Below are 21,153 nucleotides of genomic sequence, written 5' to 3' on the forward strand. Positions count from 1 at the left end.
CGCCTTGATCACACCAATATCGATGAGCAAATAGTATGCAGCATCATCTGGATATGTGTGCAAAAAAAGTTAAACATTCACCTTCTGCTACCATTTCTGTCAAGCCGTCTATGCATACAGTTTGACGCATACCTATGCACCAAACACAACGCCCCACTGTCTCTGCAACGCAAAGCTGTGTATTTCTGGTGTTACAAATGCAAAACTCTATCGGTGTGATCGAAGCGTAAGGTCCGGTCCAGGCTCCACCCCGGGCATTTTGTGTTGCCAAGTCTTTGTCCGGAACTCGCAATTCTAGCTATCCACTGGGACTTTGCTATGCGCTTAGCCTCAGGACTTTAGCACGCCTAGCGTATAATACAGTCTAGTGTCATGTCTGTAAAGGAACTGTAGCTCGCTGAAGATTGCAAACATTTTTGGTCAACTTATTTTTATAAAAACTTTTTTTTTTTTTTTTTTTTACTTTCCCCGCATCATTGTCCTTCGTTGGAACCGAAATCGAGGTGGATGCAACTTTACAGACAAATTGTAAAAACAAGTTTGGATGTTTTCGTTTGGTTGCCTAATTTAGGAAAATTGTAATAAGTTTGAAACCAATGTTTTGTACCTGCTTTCTGATTATATGGGAGAGTCTGGAACTCGAAAAACATTTTGAAGACTAAACGGTACTTTTTTTTTTTACAACATTGCCTTCATGTTTCCCATATATGTATAGTTTTAAGGTGGCCCAAGCACGTTGGTGAATGTAGAATCCGGTTAACTAGTCAACCAATTTGGTAACTTTTAGAGCTTTAGCTAGTAGCCAGCGAAGTGCAAGGAAATCCGGGTCTCCATGAAGAAATCCCAACGTGCGATTTGAAACTGTCCTAGTAACCTAATACAGCTGAACGCTTTTCTCGTGTTTTGTGTGCCCATAACATTTTTTTATTTAACCGAATCAATGAACACGATGTTAGTGTTCTCTACGGTTTACACATTGGCCCTGCTTTTTGTTTCGACGAAGGCTGAGCCCAATTCGAAAAGCTGCAATGAAGTTAGGGCTGCATACAGTTCCAAAGGCTTCAACGTCAATGACGTTCCCAACAAAGGGGTACAAGGTAAGTTTGCCTTAAATCTTGTTCATGAGTAATTTCAACGTTTTCTGTTTCATTTAGGCCAGAACCATATAATGCTACTGTTAAGTGTGTTTGTTCATTCATTTGGGTGTGATTGTCTGTGTTACGTTTTTTCCATGAAGATCATTTACGCGCGAATTGTCACATTTTAAAGCTAAAATGTTACAATCAAGTTCACTTGTAACGTTATTATGTAACAATGTAACGTTTGTGAGTTTAAAGTAACACCCCATCTGAAAATAATTTGATAGGCAGTTTACATAGCCTAAGCCTATCGTTCTACAATCTTCTACCGAAGTTGGGTGATTTGAAATTAACAAAAAGTGGTCCTAGTATTCATATGACAATCATTAATGAATAGCCTAATTGGCTAAAAAATAACTAAACTCACCCCCCTAACCTCCTTTAATTAAAAAATCGGTGGTTTGAGTAAAAAAGGTATTACGGGGACGACTGGACAGTTTCTTGATATTCACCGAAATAAGAGCGAGACTGAATACGGCCTCCGGAGCAAATGAGTTTGACACCCCTGGGCTAAACTTGCATGGCTGTTGTTGCCTTATGCTGCATTTAGACGAGGGACGCAAAAAAACGCAAGAAACACTGACTGCAAAAGCAAGACGGTATGCGTTGCTATGGTGATTTTAGTAAACAAACAGTGCAGATAGACATCCGTTAGAAAACAACGCTATGGCGTATGTGTACGGTGGCGGCTGACAAAATTCACCGCCAGCCTCAATGGCATTTACCTTATTTCTCTAATTGACAACAATAACATCTGGTTTACCGCTACATCATACCATCTAAACGCAGTATTTCTTTTGTTTTTACTATATTCCACAGCAAAATTAAACAGCAAATACTTGCCTCCTTCATTTATGATTTTTCTTCTGATTTACAACTACAGGAACTAAAACAATATACAAGCTCTGCAGTCCAGTATTGTATACCCCGTCTTCCGAAGTGGTGTCTTTGCGGCCCTTATTACCTGCGGTGGTGTGGAGGAAAACGTGGATATGTATTTGACATTAGAAGTCAATTTAGAGCATGCCACACAGTCTCTATTGGTGTAATAGTCTGTTAGATGTTTTTATTTGTTTGTAAGACACAGGTACTTTTAAGACTATATTTTTGGGGAAACAAAAAATATACATATTTTTAAATAGTATAACATCTTATTATTTATGCATCTTTCTCAAAGAAATAATAACATTTCTCAAAGCTAAAGAAGAACATAATATGGCTAAGAAATTCTTCCTTGAGCCCCACATACGTTAAATCCCACCCTCCTCTCATCCTTCCCCATTTCAGTTTTTGGTCAATGTCAGGTTTTGCCAACATGTTGGAACTTTTAGGCCATATTAGATTTAGTGCTGCATGGATAACATGTTGAATGTGGTTTTGGTCTCCTTTTCTATAGGTCATGATGTCATATTATCCATATCTTCACTTTTAACAAACATGGTCATCAGCATGTTGGTTCTTTGCATCACCTATTAGTAGGATTCTCTCATCCAGCCACTGTGGCAGGTAGATTTTACAAATCTACCAGCCATTCAGATTTTTTACCAGCCAAATCATTTTTTGACGCTGAAATTACTCCAACATAACACAAAAAAAACAGATGAGCGTGCTTTGTGGTTTTTATAAAACAATAAATGTATTGCTAGTAAGAAGTTATGTGGTATATTGTTTAATTTCATACATTCTTTGTGACCTATTTTTTTTTAACCAAAATATCACAGATGAGAGAAACATTTCATCTGCCCCTTTAATGTTTTTTTATTTTTTTTAATTCACCTTTATTTAACCAGGTAGGCCAGTTGGGAACAAGTTCCAAAGCAGTGCGACACAAACAACAACAGAGTTACACATGGAATAAACAAACATACAGTCAATAACACAATAGAGAAAAAAAGTATATATAGTGTGTGCAGAAGAGGTAAGATAAGGGAGGTAAGGCAATAAATAGGCCATAGTGGCATTATATTTACAATTTAGCAATTAAACACTGGAGTGATAGATGTGCAGGAGATGAATGTGCATGTAGAGATACCGGGGTGCAATGGAGCAAAAAAATAATTAACAGTATGGGGATGAGGTAGTTGGATGGGCTATTTACAGATGGCTATGTACAGGTGCAGTGATCTGTGAGCTGCTCTGACAGCTGGTGCTTAAAGTTAGTGAGGGAGATTTGGGTCTCCAGCTTCAAAGTAGGAATTGGCTTTGGGGGTGACCAGTGAAATATACCTGCTGGAGCGTGTGCTACGGGTGGGTGCTGCTATGGTAATGACCCATCGCATGCATGTAGATTTTGTCCATCCAGACGTGATCAGGACACGCAGGTTGATATATCAAAACGAACTCTGAACCAACTATATTAGTTTGGGGACAGGTCGAAACACATGAAACATTCATGGACATTTAGCTAGCTAGCTTGCTGTTGCTAGCTAATTTGTCCTGTGATATAAACATTGGGTTGTTATTTTACCTGAAATGCACAATGTCCTTTTTCTGGATCTTTGTAGAATTTTGACCCATTTTGAGTCACACACAATCATGTGTTCTCTACTCCGAAAATGAGTAGAGAATGATGAGTTCTCTCCTCCAGTCTTCTTCTTCTGTGAACCAATTTTAAGGTGCATTACTACCACCAATTGGAGTGTGGACCTCAGTTCATCTTTCAATCACCCATGTGGGTATATACTCCTAAAATCAAAAGAGATGGGAGAGGCGGGACTTGCAGCACGTCATGCATCAAAAATAGAACCAAGATCAATTTTAGCGCCTGGCTACGCAGATGCTCGCGAGCAGTTTGGATGAAATGTTGGAATAGTATGTGTCAATTTATTTTGCAAAGCTTGCGCACGCAATGCGGGTGGTGTGGTCAGCATGTTAGTCTGACTAGTAGCAGTGTTGTCTTCTCTTCCCTAGCAGTTGAGACTCAAACATTGGAAAATAACCTAGCTTGTGAACAAAACAATGTAAATAGCCAAGAAACACAAGGACAAAGTCTCACTTCAGGAGACTTTTGTTTCAAGTAAATTAGACCAAATCAAATTGGTCACATGCATTTGTTTATCAGATGTAATTGCAGGTGTAGCGAAATGCTTGTGCTTCTAGTTCCGACAGTGCAGCAATAACTAATAATAACTAATAATAACTAAGTATCTAACAAGTAATCGAACAACTTCACAACAAATGCCTAATACACACAAATCTAAGTAAAGGAATGGAATTAAGAATATATCAATATATGGATGAGCAATGTCAGAGCAGCATAGACTAAAATACGGTAGATATGTATTCAATATTCAATCAATATTCAAGATGAGTAATGTAAGATATTATTATTATTGAAGTAACTTTTTTTTTTTTTTTTACCTTTTATTTCACTTGGCAAGTCAGTTAAGAACAAGTTCCTATTTTCAATGACAGCCTAGGAACAGTGGGTTAACTGTTTCAACACCACTGTTCAGGGGCAGAACAACATATTTTTACCTTGTCAGCTCTGGGATTCGATCTTGCAACCTTTTGGTTACAAGTCCAATGCTCTAACCACTAGGCTACCTGCATTGTTCTATTTATTAAAGTGGCCAATGATTTCAAGTCTGTATATAGGCAGAAGCATCTCTGTGCTAGTGATGGACATTTAACAGTCTGATGTCTTTGAGATAGAAGCTGTTTTTCAGTCTCTTTGTCACAGCTTTTATGCACCTGTACTGACCTCGCCTTCTGGATGGTAGCGGGGTGAACAGGCAGTGGTTCGGGTGGTTGTTATCCTTGATGATCTTTCTGGCCTTCTTGTGACATTGGGTGTTGTAGGTGTCCTGCCTTGTGCAGACCCCACCACCCTCTGGAGAGCCCTGCGGTTGTGGGCGGTGCAGTTGCAGTACCAGGCAGTGATACAGCCTGACAGGATGCTCTCAATTGTGCATCTGTAAAAGTTTGTGAGGGTTTTAGGTGACAAGCCAAATGTAATTCTCCTAAGGTTGAAGAGGCGCTGTTGCACCTTCTTCACCACACTGTCTGTGTGGGTAGACTATTTCAGTTTGTCAGTGATATGTATGCTGAGGAACTTAAAACTTTCCACCTTGTCCACGTGGGGGCGGATCGTCAGGAAGTCCAGGACCCAATTGCACAGGGCAGGGTTCAGACCCAGGGCCTCGAGCTTAATGATGAGCTTGGAGGGTACTATGGTGTTGAATGCTGAGCTGTAGTCAATGAACAGCATTCTTACATAGGTATTCCTCTTGTCCAGATGGGATAGGGCAGTGTGCAGTGTGATGGTGATTGCATCATCTGTGGACCTATTGGGGCGGTAAGCAAATTGAAGTGGGTCAAGGGTGACAGGTAAGGTCGAGGTGATATGATCCTTGACTAGTCTCTCAATGCACTTCATGAAGACAGAAGTGAGTGCTTCGAGGCGATAGTCATTTATTTCAGTTGCCTTTGCATTCTTGTGTACAGGAACAATGGTGGCCATCTTGAAGCATGTGGGGACAGCAGACTGGGATAGGGAGAGATTGAATATGTCTGTAAACACACCAGTCAGCTGATCAGCGCATGCTCTGAGGACGCGGTTAGGGATGCCGTCTGGGCCGGAAGTCTTGCAAGGGTTAATACGTTTAAATGTCTTGCTCATTTCGGCCACAGAGAAGGAGAGCCCACAGTCCTTGGTAGCGGGCTGCGTCGGTTGGACTGTGTTATCCTCAAAGCGAGCAAATAACTTGTTTAGCTTGTCTAGAAGCAAGAAGTTGGTGTCTGCGACGTGGCTGGTTCTCCATTTGTAGTCCGTGATTGTCTGTAGACCCTGACACATACGTCTCGTGTCTGAGCCGTTGAATTGCGACTCCACTTTGTCTACTGATGTTTTGCTTGTTTGATTGCCTTGCGGAGGGAATGACTACTCTGTTTGTGTTCTGCCATATTTCCAGTCACCTTGCCAGGGTTAATTGCGGTGGTTCACACTTTCAGTTTTGCGCGAATGCTGCCATCTATCCACGGTTTTTGGTTAGGCTTGGTTTTAATAGCCACAGTGGGTACAACATCTCCTGTACACTTCTTGATAAACTCAGTAACCGTTTCAGTGTACACGTCAATGTTATTCTCGGAAGCTACAGGAACATATCCCAGTCCACGTGATCAAAACAATCTTGAAGCATGGAAAAAACGTTTCTCTGTGCGCAGCACTTCTAAAAATGAATGTTTCACTCTGCGCTTCACATGCGTACAACCCCCAAACAGGCAGTGTTGCAGCGCGAGGTGGGATAGGCTAGGATTCATAGTTCTTTGGCTTTGTGCGATTAACTTACCAGCTATGAAAAAAAAAATCAGAAATAAACTGCTACTGCAGCATTTGACTATGAATGTGATCATACTTTACTCTTTTTTTTATTCACAAATGCAAGTGAAATGCTCACACTGTGGAGCCCTGACCACCCGCCAATGTGGCTGGTGAAATAAACATCTTACCCGCCAATGCCAAAATCGACCCGCATTTGGAAGCTGTCAGGTCTTTATTTTAGGCCCTGATTGCTTTCCAGGCTCTTATCCTTTGGTTGTCTGTCATTATCATGAAAAACGTAATTGCGTGTTCCCCAACATGTCTGCATGTATTGTGTGGGATATCTGTGAATTGTTGTGATAGTTTCAAATGTGTGCGAGTTTTGTTGTGTAGGTTTGTGTGTTGCGCGCACACACACACACACACAAAAAGACTCCCAATATATACGCCTGGCCCCAATGCAGGGCCAACTTCAACAAACACCTCTGTCGTCGATAGAGGCAGAGATAATTTATCAAGGGAGTGTTATAAGGTGTACTGTAGTCAAATAGGGTTGGGGCTCTGAAAAGTGGAGGGGAACACAAAAGCCCCTGCCTTCCTTTTAGGAAAAAAAATGTTTTGTGTTCCTAGGGAGAAAATTGCTCAGAGGTGAAATCTAATTGAGCTCCCCTCCATTCTGGGCTTTCAGAGTTCTGCTGCACTTCACCTTGCAGTGAGTCAAAACATCTATTCTCCTTGGCCCACTTTAAAACGGTCGATTTCTGAATCGTTCCAGGCATCATCACGTTGGACATGGTATACACACAGTTAACGTATGTATGCATGAAATTGTCTCATCGCTGCCAATTCAACTACCCCTTCCCTCCCAGCGATTAATCAGCAAGGGTATTATTAGTATTTAAGTACACTTCAATTCTTCCTATACTACATTCCATGCCATTCCTAAAAGGCTCTGTGTCACTGAAATAGCAGTGTTTATTTATCTGTTGTCTCCTCTGATATTATGGCCATAAATCAGCGATTGGTAGAATTCACTGCTTATTGCATATGTAGCCCTTAACATCGCCTTTCCCCCAACCACAAACACCTTGTTATGGAGATAAATGTTTGTAACCATGCAAATTAGAGCCGACAGCTTAGTCGGAATCCACACCGACTAAGATTAGATATAGTTGTTTTCATGTAATCAAACTGTAATAGAAAACTTGTTTAATATGCTCAAGCATTGACAGATATTGACAGCAAAATCCATTGTTAAAATGGTTTCTTGATCCCAAGGTCTGTCTTTTACAGCCTTCACATAGTAAATGTGACCTATTGGCTAATTTTGAAGTATGTGTTAGATGTTTGTGGTATCTGTTGTTAGGACCGGTATACCATATTTTACTATATAGTGGTATTAATGCACAGACCGTTTTTTTACTTTACCGTCTGTAACGGTATTTGAATTTTTGGTTAAAAGGATCCGCCCCCCTTTTTTCAATTTTCGCCTAAAATGACATACCCATATCTAACTGCCTGTAGCTCAGGCCCTGAAGCAAGGATATTGCATATTCTTCAAATCAAATCAAATCAAATTTTATTAGTCACATACACATGGTTAGCAGATGTTAATGCGAGTGTAGCGAAATGCTTGTGCTTCTAGTTCCGACAATGCAGTAATAACCAACAGTAATCTAACCTAACAATTCCACAACTACTACCTTACACACACACACAAGTGTAAAGGGATAAAGAATATGTACATAAAGATATATGAATGAGTGGTGGTACAGAACGGCATGGCAGATGCAGTAGATGGTATAGAGTACGGTATATACATATGAGATGAGTACTGTAGGGTATGTAAACATAAAGTGGCATAGTTTAAAGTGGCTAGTGGTACATGTATTACATAAAGATGGCAAGATGCAGTAGATGATATAGAGTACAGTATATACATATGAGATGGGTAATGTAGGGTATGTAAACATTATATTAAGTGGCATTGTTTAAAGTGGCTAGTGGTACATTTTTACATAATTTCCATCAATTCCCATTTTTAAAGTGGCTGGAGTTGAGTCAGTATGTTGGCAGCGGCCGCTAAATGTTAGTGGTGGCTGTTTAACAGTCTGATGGCCTTGAGATAGAAGCTGTTTTTCAGTCTCTCGGTCCCTGCTTTGATGCACCTGTACTGACCTCGCCTTCTGGATGATAGCGGGGTGAACAGGCAGTGGCTTGGGTGGTTGTTGTCCTTGATGATCTTTATGGCCTTCCTGTGACATCGGGTGGTGTAGGTGTCCTGGAGGGCAGGTAGTTTGCCCCTGGTGATGCGTTCTGCAGACCTCACTACCCTCTGGAGAGCCTTACGGTTGTGGGCGGAGCAGTTGCCGTACCAGGCGGTGATACAGCCCGACAGGATGCTCTCGATTGTGCATCTGTAGAAGTTTGTGAGTGCTTTTGGTGACAAGCCGAATTTCTTCAGCCTCCTGAGGTTGAAGAGGCGCTGCTGCGCCTTCTTCACAACGCTGTCTGTGTGGGTGGACCAATTCAGTTTGTCCGTGATGTGTACACCGAGGAACTTAAAACTTTCCACCTTCTCCACTACTGACCCGTCGATGTGGATAGGGGGGTGCTCCCTCTGCTGTTTCCTGAAGTCCACAATCATCTCCTTTGTTTTGTTGACGTTGAGTGTGAGGTTATTTTCCTGACACCACACTCCGAGGGCCCTCACCTCCTCCCTGTAGGCCGTCTCGTCGTTGTTGGTAATCAAGCCTACCACTGTAGTGTCATCCGCAAACTTGATGATTGAGTTGGAGGCGTGCATGGCCACGCAGTCGTGGGTGAACAGGGAGTACAGGAGAGGGCTCAGAACGCACCCTTGTGGGGCCCCAGTGTTGAGGATCAGCGGGGTGGAGATGTTGTTACCTACCCTCACCACCTGGGGGCGGCCCGTCAGAAAGTCCAGGACCCAGTTGCACAGGGCGGGGTCGAGACCCAGGGTCTCGAGCTTGATGACGAGTTTGGAGGGTACTATGGTGTTAAATGCTGAGCTGTAATCGATGAACAGCATTCTCACATGGGTATTCCTCTTGTCCAGATGGGTTAGGGCAGTGTGCAGTGTGGTTGCGATTGCGTCGTCTGTGGACCTATTGGGTCGGTAAGCAAATTGGAGTGGGTCTAGGGTGTCCGGTAGGGTGGAGGTGATATGGTCCTTGACTAGTCTCTCAAAGCACTTCATGATGACGGAAGTGAGTGCTACGGGGCGGTAGTCGTTTAGCTCAGTTACCTTAGCTTTCTTGGGAACAGGAACAATGGTGGCCCTCTTGAAGCATGTGGGAACAGCAGACTGGGATAAGGATTGATTGAATATGTCCGTAAACACACCAGCCAGCTGGTCTGCGCATGCTCTGAGGACGCGGCTGGGAATGCCGTCTGGGCCTGCAGCCTTGCGAGGGTTAACACGTTTAAATGTTTTACTCACCTCGGCTGCAGTGAAGGATACCATTTGAAAGGAAACACTTTGAAGTTTGTGGAAATATGAATTGAATGTTGGAGAATATAACACATTAGATCTGGTAAAAGATAATACAATGAAAAAACCATGCGTTTAAAAAAATATTAATAATTGTACCATCTTTGAAATGCAAGAGAAAGGCCATAATGTATTATTCCAGCACAGGCCACTAGATGGCAGCAGTGTATGTGCAAAGTTTTAGACTGATCCAATGAACCATTCCATTTCCTTTCAAAATGTTGTGTCAAGACTGCCCAAATGTGCCTAATTGGTTTATTAATACATTTTCAAGTTTATAACAGTGCACTCTCCTCAAACCATAGCATGGCATTCTCTCATTGTAATAGCTACTGTAAATTGGACAGTGCAGTTAGATTAACAAGAATTTAAGCGTTCTGCCCATAACAGATATGTCCATGTCCTGGGAAATGTTCTTGTTACTTACAACATCATGCTAATCAGATTAGCCTACGTTAGCTCAACGTCCCACCGATCCTGTAGAGGATAAATGTGACATGCCTTGTGTGATGTACATTTTTATAGTTTACACCGCTACTTCAGTCATCCATCTCCGCTCTCTCTCTCTCTCTCTCTCTCAATGCAGCTTTCCACACAGACCTAGCCCCGCCCCTGTCACTCAAGGAGCGCATTTGTTCTTGCTTGACCACAAGACACTTGTGTTCAGTCTGCATGGTCAATGCAGCACATGCAACAATGTTGTTTCCAATTTGCTTCTTAATATGAATCCACAAGTGTTCTATAATAACACAATTGGTTTGCGTTTCCTACATCCGCAAACAGCTAGTTTGTCTTTTCTTAGCAAGTTTTAGCTGAATTGTGTCAGCCACTAATGCTAATCACTTCGATTTATAGTCACAGCCGTGTGTATCCCCCCAAGCAGATACCCCGACGGCCCTGAAAGAACTTCACTGGTTGTTCTAAACTGGAAAATATATATCCTGATGCTGCATTTATTGTAGCTGGGGATTTTAACACCGCTAATCTGAGAACAAGGCTTCCTAAATTCTATCAGCATATCGAATGTGCAACATGAGCTGGTAGCATTCTGGACCATTGCTACTCAAACTTCTGTGATGCATATAAATCCCTCCCCAGCCCCCCTTCGGCAAATTTTGTTGCTCCCAGCCTATAGACAGAAACTAAAACAGGAAACGTTAACCCTCGCGTTAACCCTTGTTAACCCTCACGAAGCTGCCGGCCCAGACGGCATCCCTAGCTGCGTCCTAACAGCATGTGCAGACCAGCTGGCTGCTGTGTTTACGGACATATTAAATCAATCCCTATCCCATTCTGCTGTGCCCACATGCTTCAAGATGGCCACCATTGTTCCTGTTTCCAAGAAAGCTAACTGAACTAAATTACTATCGCCCGGTAGCACTCACTTCCGTCATCATGAAGTGATTTGAGAGACTAGCCAAGGATCATATCACCTCCACCCTACCTGATACCCTAGAACAATTCCAATTTGCTTACCGCCCCAATAGGTCCACAGACGATACAATCGGCAACACACTGCACACTACCCTATCCCATCTTGACAAGAGGAATACCTATGTAAGAATGCTGTTCATCGATTACAGCTCAGCAATTAACACCGTAGTACCCTCCAAACTCGCCATTAAGCTCGAGACCCTGGGTCTCGACCCCGCCCTGTGCAACTGGGTCCTGGACTTTACTCGGCGTTCGGCCATCACTCACTCATATATTTATCTGTGCACAGTCGTTCATTCCTTTACACTTGTGCGTATAAGGTAGTCGTTGTGAATTTGATACTTGTTAGATATTACTGCACTGTCGGAACTAGAAGCACAAGCATCTCGCTACACATCTGCTAACCATATGTATGTGACCAATAAAATTTGATTTGATTTAGTTAGCTGGCTGGCATGCAAATAAATGTACTGAGTCAGAGCAAACATGGCTAGTTAACACAGCCTGATACCAGTGCTGGTGTCGGCCTAAAACATCATGTTTGTACAGCAGTATCTTCTAAATCAAAGAGGAATAGGTAAAGCATGACTATGTTGGCTACGCGAAGAAACATTTAATGTAGCTAAAAATTATAGGGTCCCTAGGAAACATTGACCATCACTTTGGTTCCTACCCTGTCACAATAACTCCTCCCTGGCATTTTCATTCATTGTCATGTCAAACACTGTATTCAAAGTGCCTATTATTATTCATATTCTAACTACAGACTTATAATAGACTTTCTATTTCCATGATTCCGACAGTTCACCCAAGTGTTTTGATCTAAATCGCAAGTCAAATCGCAACTTCAACATTTGGTTAAAAATAAGCCCACGTTGTTTTTTGTCCATATTGTGCAGCAGTGTGGAGATGATCTCAAATGAGTGCAGGAAATACAGAAATTGATGGAAATGCAGGAAATAATTTTAGGTTGAATTGAACAGTAATAAACAATCAGAAAGGAGAAACATTCCAAGTGATTTCAATGGGTCTATGTGTCGTCACCGTAGGGTCACGCTCTACTCAGAAAGCACATTTAAGTACTTTTATCATTCAAAAACCTTAAACACTGTCCAACATTGGAAAAATACTATTTTATGATAGTGCTGGGCGATATGGCCAAAATATTGGTTGTTCTAAAGAAGAACATACTTTGAGCACATGACATTCTATTCTACAAAGAACAATGCTGTTGTCTAACAGTCATAGAAACTTACTGAGGGGAAACCATCCACCCTATAGACAATCGGGGACACCTCATAGAGACAAATTCATACAGAGAACTTTGTCACAAGCAGCAACATTCAGGCCCTAGGCCTTCTATATGGAGTACCCTGTCTGTCTGCTACAGAGAGATGTGTGTGTGCTTGTTTTTGTGTGGGTGGGGGGGGCATAAAATCACTGGCAGTGGCGCTCGATCAGTGGCATAGAAAAATGTCAAGTGCTTTTCTGCACGGTGGCAGGAGGGGACCAGCTTTTCAAAAGAGGCAGAAAACAGAGCGGTTAACACTGACCAGATTGGTATCTACCATGTCAACAGCTCCTCATTCCATCCGGGCCATGCGCTGCGTTTCTCTCTCTTCTATTTCTACTTCTCAAGTGAAAAATCTGTTTTGGTTTACACTGGTGGTTGGGCCTGATGTCATGCCTCAGGTATGGGACAATGGCAAGGATCAAAGACTAATGGGAGAAGGGTGGGGTTATTTTCCCTCCTCCTTTCTGCTGCAGGAACATCCCACTCATAATCAGTCTGGTGCATTATGACTAAAGCTCAAAGCAACTATGACCTCAGCACATTGGCCTGTCAGTGAGCCAGTGAGTGAGCTGAAGAGGCTTAGCAGAGGAGTGGGAGCCGTCCCTTTCTGAATATCTTTGCTGGTGGCTGTGGGCTCTGTATCTTTAAGGTTTGGTAAATAGCAAGTTTTGTTATTGCGATGGCATTTAGCAGATAAGAGTCGGCTAGTTGGGTGAATTTTGTCCCATTCCTCCTGACAGACCTGGCTTTGTGATGGCCACTCCAATACCTTGTCTTTGTTGTCCTTAAGCCATTTTGCCACAACTTTGGAAGTATGCTTGGGGTCAATGTCTATTTGGAAGACTAATTTGCGACCAATCTTTAACTTCCTGATTGATGTCTTGATGTTGCTTCAATATATCCACATATTCCTCCTCCATGATGCCATCTATTTTGTGAAGTGCACTAGTCCCTCCTGCAGCAAAGCACCCCCACAACATGATGCTGCCACCCCCATGCTTCACGGTTGGGATGGTGTTCTTCGGCTTGCAAGCCTCCCCCTTTTTCCTCCAAACATAATGATGGTCATTATGGCCAAACAGTTCTATTTTTGTTTCATCAGACCAGAGGACATTTCTCAAAAAAGTACAATCTTTGTCCCCATGTGCAGTATCAAACCATAATCGGGCTTTTTTATGGTTTTGCAGTTTTGGAGCAGTGGCTTCTTCCTTGCTGAGCGACCTTTCAGGTTTTGTCGATATAGGACTCGTTTTACTGTGGATATAGATACATTTGTACCTGTTTCCTCCAGCATCTCCACAAGGTCCTTTGCTATTGTTCTGGGATTGATTTGCACTTTTCGCACCAAAGTACGTTCATCTGTAGGAGACAGAACGAGTCTCCTTCCTGAGCGGTATGATGGCTGCGTGGTCCCATGGTGTTTATACTTGCGTACTATTGTTTGTACAGATGAACGTGGTACCTTCAGGCGTTTGGAAATTGCTCCCAAGGATGAACCAGACTTGTTGAACCAGACTACAATTTTGTTTCTGAGGTCTTGGCTGATTTCTTTTGATTTTCCCATGATGTCAAGCAAAGAGGCACTGAGTTTGAAGGTAGGCCTTGAAATACATCCGCAGGTACCCAAATTATATCAATTAGCATATAAGAAGCTTCTAAAGCCATGACATCATTTTCTGGAATTTTCCAAGCTGTTTAAAGGCACAGTCAACTTAATCTATGTAAATTTCTGACCCACTGGAATTGTGATACTGTGAAATAATCTGTCTGTAAACAATTTTTGGAAAAATGTCATGCACAAAGTAGATGTCCTAACCGACTTGCCAAAACTGTAGTTTGTTAACAAGAAATGTGTGGAGTGGTTGAGAAACAAGTTTTAATGACTCCACCCTAAGTGTATGTAAACTTCGGTCCCAGCTTTGATGTACCTGTACTGACTAGAGGTTGACTGATTAATCGGAATGGCGGATTAATTAGGGCCGATTTCAAGTTTTCATAACAATCGGAAATCGGTATTTTTGGACACCGATTTGGCCGATTTTTGTTTTTTTTACATATTTTTATTTAACTAGGAAAGTCAGTTAAGAACACATTCTTATTTTCAATGACGGCCTAGGAACGGTGGGTTAACTGCCTTGTTCAGGGGCAGAACGACAGATTTTTACCTTGTCAGCTCGGGGATTCAATCTTGCAACCTTACGGTTAACTAGTCCAACGCTCTAACCACCTGCCTTTGCACTCCACGAGGAGCCTGCCTGTTACGCGAATGCATTAAGTAGCCAAGGTAAGTTGCTAGCTAGCATTAAACTTATCTTATAGAAAACAATCAATCAATCGATCATAATCACTAGTTAACTACACATGGTTGATGATATTACTAGTTTATCTAGCGTGTCCTGCGTTGCGTATAATCGATGCAGTGCGCATTCGCGAAAAAGGACTGTCGTTGCTCCAACGTGTACCTAACCATAAACATCAATGCCTTTCTTAAAATCAATACAGAAGTATATATTTTTTAACCTGCATATTTAGTTAATATTGCCTGCTAACATGAATTTCTTTTAACTAGGGAAATTGTGTCACTTCTCTTGCGTTCTGTGCAAGCAGAGTCAGGGTATATGCAGCAGTTTGGGCTGCCTGGCTCGTTGCGAACTGTGTGAAGACTATTTCTTCCTAACAAAGACAGCCAACTTCGCCAAACGGGGGATGATTTAACAAAAGCGCATTTGCGAAAAAGCACAATCGTTGCACAACTGTACCTAACCATAAACATCAATGCCTTTCTTAAAATCAATACACAGAAGTATATATTTTTAAACCTGCATATTTAGCTAAAAGAAATCCAGGTTAGCAGGCAATATTAACCAGGTGAAATTGTGTCACTTCTCTTGCGTTCATTGCACGCAGAGTCAGGGTATATGCAACAGTTTGGGCCGCCTGGCTCATTGCGAACTAATTTGTCATAATTTTACGTAATTATGACATAACATTGAAGGTTGTGCAATGTAACAGGTTTATTTAGACCTATGGATGCCACCTGTTAGATAAAATACGGAACGGTTCCGTATTTCACTTGTTTTCGAAATTATAGTTTCCGGATTTGACCATATTAATGACCTAAGGCTTGTATTTCTGTGTGTTAATTATATTATAATTAAGTCTATGATTTGATAGAGCAGTCTGACTGAGTGGTTGTAGGCAGCGGCAGGCTCGTAAGCAGCACTTTCCTGCGTTTGCCAGGAGCTTTTCGCAATGCTTGAAGCACAGTGCTGTTTATGACTTCAAGCCAATCAACTCCAGAGATTAGGCTGGTAATACTATAGTGCTTATAAGAACATCCAATAGTCAAAGGTAAATGAAATACAAATGGTATAGAGAGAAATAGTCCTATAATTCCTTTAACTACAACCTAAAACTTCTTAACTGGGAATATTGGAGACCCATATTAGAAGGAACCACCAGCTTTCATATGTTCTCATGTTCTGAGCAAGGAACTTAAACGTTAGCGTTTTTACATGGCACATATTGCACTTTTACTTTCTTCTCCAACACTGTTTTTGCGTTATTTAAACCAAATCGAACATGTTTCATTATTTATTTGAGACTAAATTGATTTTATTTATGTATTATATTAAGTTCAAATAAGTGTTCATTCAGTATTGTTGTAATTGTCATTTAATATATATATATATATAATATACTGCTAAAAAAATTAAAGGGAACACTTAAACAACACAATGTAACTCCAAGTCAATCACACTTCTGTGAAATCAAACTGTTCACTTAGGAAGGAACACTGATTGACAATAAATTTCACATGCTGTTGTGCAAATGGAATAGACAACAGGTGGAAATTATAGGCAATTAGCAAGACACCCCCAATAAAGGAGTGGTTCTGCAGGTGGTGACCACAGACCACTTCTCAGTTCCTATGCTTCCTGGCTGATGTTTTGGTCACTTTTGAATGCTGGCGGTGCTTTCACTCTAGTGGTAGCATGAGACGGAGTCTACAACCCACACAAGTGGCTCAGGTAGTGCAGCTCATCCAGGATGGCACATCAATGCGAGCTGTGGCAAGAAGGTTTGCTGTGTCTGTCAGCGTAGTGTCCAGAGCATGGAGGCGCTACCAGGAGACAGGCCAGTACATCAGGAGACGTGGAGGAGGCCGTCGGAGGGCAACAACCCAGCAGCAGGACCGCTACCTCCGCCTTTGTGCAAGGAGGAGCAGGAGGAGCACTGCCAGAGCCCTGCAAAATGACCTCCAGCAGGCCACAAATGTGCATGTGTCTGCTCAAACGGTCAGAAACAGACTCCATGAGGGTGGTATGAGGGCCCGACGTCCACAGGTGGGGGTTGTGCTTACAGCCCAACACCGTGCAGGACGTTTGGCATTTGCCAGAGAACACCAAGATTGGCAAATTCGCCACTGGCGCCCTGTGCTCTTCACAGATGAAAGCAGGTTCACACTGAGCACATGTGACAGACGTGACAGAGTCTGGAGACGCCGTGGAGAACGTTCTGCTGCCTGCAACATCCTCCAGCATGACCGGTTAGGCGGTGGGTCAGTCATGGTGTGGGGTGGCATTTCTTTGGGGGCCGCACAGCCCTCCATGTGCTCGCCAGAGGTAGCCTGACTGCCATTAGGTACCGAGATGAGATCCTCAGACCCCTTGTGAGACCATATGCTGGTGCGGTTGGCCCTGGGTTCCTCCTAATGCAAGACGATGCTAGACCTGATGTGGCTGGAGTGTGTCAGCAGTTTCTGCAAGAGGAAGGCATTGATGCTATGGACTGGCCCGCCCGTTCCCCAGACCTGAATCCAATTGAGCACATCTGGGACATCATGTCTCGCTCCATCCACCAACGCCACGTTGCACCACAGACTGTCCAGGAGTTGCATGCCCAGGCGTTGTAGGGAGGTCATACAGGCACGTGGAGGCCACACACACTACTGAGCCTCATTTTGACTTGTTTTAAGGACATTACATCAAAGTTGGATCAGCCTGTAAAGTGGTTTTCCACTTTAATTTTGAGTGTGACTCCAAATCCAGACCGCCATGGGTTGATAAATTTGATTTCCATTGATCATTTTTGTGTGATTTTGTTGTCAGCACATTCAACTATGTAAAAAGTAAAAGTATTTAATAAGAATATTTCATTCATTCAGATCTAGGATGTGTTATTTTAGTGTTCCCTTTATTTTTTTGAGCAGTGTATATATATAATAATAATAATCAGTATCGGATTTTTTTGGTCTTCCAACAATCGGTATCGGTGTTAAAAAATCATAATCGGTTGACATCTATTTGGAACCACCAAGACTCTTCATAGAGCTGGCCGCTTGGCCAAACTGAGCAATCGGGGGAGAAGTGCCTTGTTCAGGGAGGTGACCCTGAGAAACAAGGATCTCTGGTCTGATGAAACCAATATTGAACTATTTGGCCTGAATGCCAAGTGTCACGTCTGGCGGAAACCTGGCACCATCCCTAAGGTGAAGCGTGGTGGCAGCATCATGCTGTGGGGATGTTTTTCAGGGACTGGGAGACTAGTCAGAATCGAGGGAAAGATGAACGGAGCAAAGTACAGAGAGCTCCTTGATGAAAACCTGCTCCAGAGTGCTCAGGACCTCAGACTTGGGTGAAGGTTCACCTTCCAACAGGACAATGACCCTAAGCACACAGCCAAGACAACACAGTAGTGGCTTCGGGGCAAGTTTCTGAATATCCTTGAGTGGCCCAGCAGAGCCCGGACTTGAACCCGATGGAATATCTCTGGAGAGACCTGAAATCAGCTTTTCAGCGACGCTCTCCATCCAACCTGGCAGAGCTTGAGAGGATCTGCAGAGAAGAATGGGAGAAACTCCCCAAATACAGGTGTGCCAAGCTTGTATCGTCATACTCAAGAAGACTCGAGGTTGCAAAAGGTGCTTCAACAGGGTACTGAGTAAAGGGTCTGAGTAAAGTTTTTTTTATTTTTTATATACATTTGCTAACAATTCTAAAAAAAAGTTTTTGCTTTGTCGTTATAGGTTATCGATGAGCTAATACATTTAAAAAATAGTTAAATTTTTTACAAGGCTGTAATGTCATGGGAATTCTTACACAGGGACATTAAGTCAATCTTAAATTAATAATTTGTTTATCATCAGCATGCTCAAGAGGTTCCAACCAACTCAATGCACCAAGTACACATGTTGATCAGGAGCTCCACCCCGGACAGTCCAGTTAGTTCTCTTATATACAGACAAGTTATTTTTGCATGATTTAGCTTATTCATCATTCATAATTAATTCGTCATTAACGTTTGCAAGACCAATACTGGGTCATGCATGTGACAGACCAATACCTCCCGAGGCTTCTTCTCTCTTATCTGACATTTCCCTTTCTCAAAACAAGGTTCTGGGCGTACTGCCAAATTGCAGATGCTTATAGTGAGGATTTGTTCAGTCAGTCACATGCATTAACACAGGAATTGGTTATTAGAAAAACACAAACTTAAACATTTCGAGCACACTAACAGAATGTGGAAATAGTGAAGGTCTGAATATACTGTAGGATCTATGTGTACGTTTCTTAATTTGTAGCATTGTGTGGCGATTGCCGTCTATCCACAGCGATCAGCACAGCAGGCAAACGCGTGGCGAGCTGTCATTTGCCTCAGCACTTTTTTTTAGATTTGGTTTAATAGAACAGTTTAATTAAACCTGAAGAAGGCACAGTGATGCCGAAACGTTGGTGTTTTGCCCAATAAATCAATGGGTGTTGGCATATGTCGTGTGCAACTCTCTATTTTTATAGCTTACAATTTATTCGCCTTTAGTCAGTCCCTCTACACATAATCATTTTATCTGGGTGTGTGCCAGCTCATGCTTTTTATTAATGAATGATGTTGACTTTAAAAAGGGGGACAAAGTGCTGTTGTTTAGAGTGATTTGCCTCATAATTTGTTTGACAGGATTTTATCCTCCCTAGGGTAATATATTACATTTAAAGCACTTTCCGTTATACTTGAATAGGGTGGCAAAGGGTAGGAAACATTCCAGTAAATTTCCAGATTTTTGGGGGGCTTTTTGAGCCTAACAACGAGCCATCCTCAACAGGGTTGGAAAGTGACCGTGAAGACGAGGCCTCAGTCTGATGTTCAAGAGGCGGACATTGAGGTTGTCCAGGGAGAAGACATGGAAGCCTGAGAGGAAGAAAACCAAAGCTTTCATTTCTAGACTAACATTTTACAGATGTATGTTGAAAACATTTTAGGGAGATGCGATGGATCATTGGGGATTGTTCAATATTCCCTTTTTGTTGTTCATTTAAATTATCCCATGTGAAGAGTCAACTCATTTAATTAAAGTTCAATTCGTAACTAAATAGTTTTTTTTTTATATTGGAAGGATTTAATCATTGCAATTATGTCAACTTATGATAAGGTTCAAGTTTTATGTTTCTGTCTCCATATGTTATGCTATTTATATCCAATGCAAAAAACATCTACATTTAAATGGTATTAATATTAATTTGCATATATTTCCGTTAATTCCCATATATTCCCGTTAATTCCCATGGAAAGTTTCACCTCTGAATATTCTCCAAAATGTGCAACCCTATACAAGAATATCATCTTGGTATATAAAACGTTTAGAAAATTAGAAATTAAATTTGAAAAAAGGCTAATCAAAGCCTCCAAATCTTTTTAAATAAAGGTTTGAAAATCTACAAATGGTTTGGTCAGTAGGTTTGAGGATGGTGGTACTCCCTGAAAGAAAAACTAGGCTTTGTGAGAACTGGAGACTGCCATTTGGGACCGAAAACGTGTTATACTGTTGGGAAAACTTGACCCATCTGATAGTCGCAGTGATTTATTGACACATCCTCTCCAGAGTTGGTCGGCCGTGACTAAAGCTCAATAAACCATTTGCATTTAGGTTTAGTCTTTCCCAAACTCTCTTTGACGGTTGGCTATGAGTCATTTTCTTCCCACCGCCCTGGTTGGTGTCCAGTTTCCCCAAGCCCAGCAGGTACATCAGAATCATTGTTGCTTTTAGATCCCAGTAACCTGATCTTGTACCTGACCTCATTCAGCCTGGGCGGCTTTGCCGGGCGGCCGCAGCGGCCGGGCCCTGTCCTGTTCCTGCCCCAAAATCTGGTGGACCTCTGTCCAGCTGCGTTTATACGTCTGTTATAAATATTGTCATGGGCTGCCTATCCCTGGTAGTGGCAAGCTGGCCAGTTTCATCTTTTACTGACAAGGATGAAATGTATTATTTGTGGTAACATTTTTAAACCTTTCATTTACTTCTGATTGACAGTACAACATGGGGTTTGTGTAAGGCTCCTCAAGTAAAGTGTTTTTCCCCTTTTAATGTCTCATCTGTGGGCTGTGAGTCAGTGGAAAGTGGGAGGAAGGGTGGGTGGAGGGATGAGTCAGGAAGGTGTTTTTGTGCCCGTTTTTTCTTTTTTATCCTCCATCTTCCCATGGGATAATCATGCAAATCTGGGGAGATTATGTACAC

General features: G+C 42.1%; 1 protein-coding gene across 2 annotated transcripts in view; it reads left to right on the top strand.

The window, feature by feature from the left end:
- Positions 1-273: 273 nt before the first annotated feature.
- Positions 274-21,153, top strand: part of LOC139547052 (glypican-4-like) — an 88,970-nt gene continuing 68,090 nt past the window's right edge. For both annotated transcript variants that reach the window (XM_071356106.1, XM_071356108.1), the window contains exon 1: positions 274-1,097. In XM_071356106.1, coding sequence (XP_071212207.1) covers positions 941-1,097 — 157 coding nt within the window. In that variant the 5' untranslated portion in view covers positions 274-940. The remainder of the gene's footprint in view (positions 1,098-21,153) is intronic.

Source organism: Salvelinus alpinus, chromosome 20 (assembly GCF_045679555.1).
Source record: "Salvelinus alpinus chromosome 20, SLU_Salpinus.1, whole genome shotgun sequence".
Classification (NCBI taxonomy): domain Eukaryota; kingdom Metazoa; phylum Chordata; class Actinopteri; order Salmoniformes; family Salmonidae; genus Salvelinus; species Salvelinus alpinus.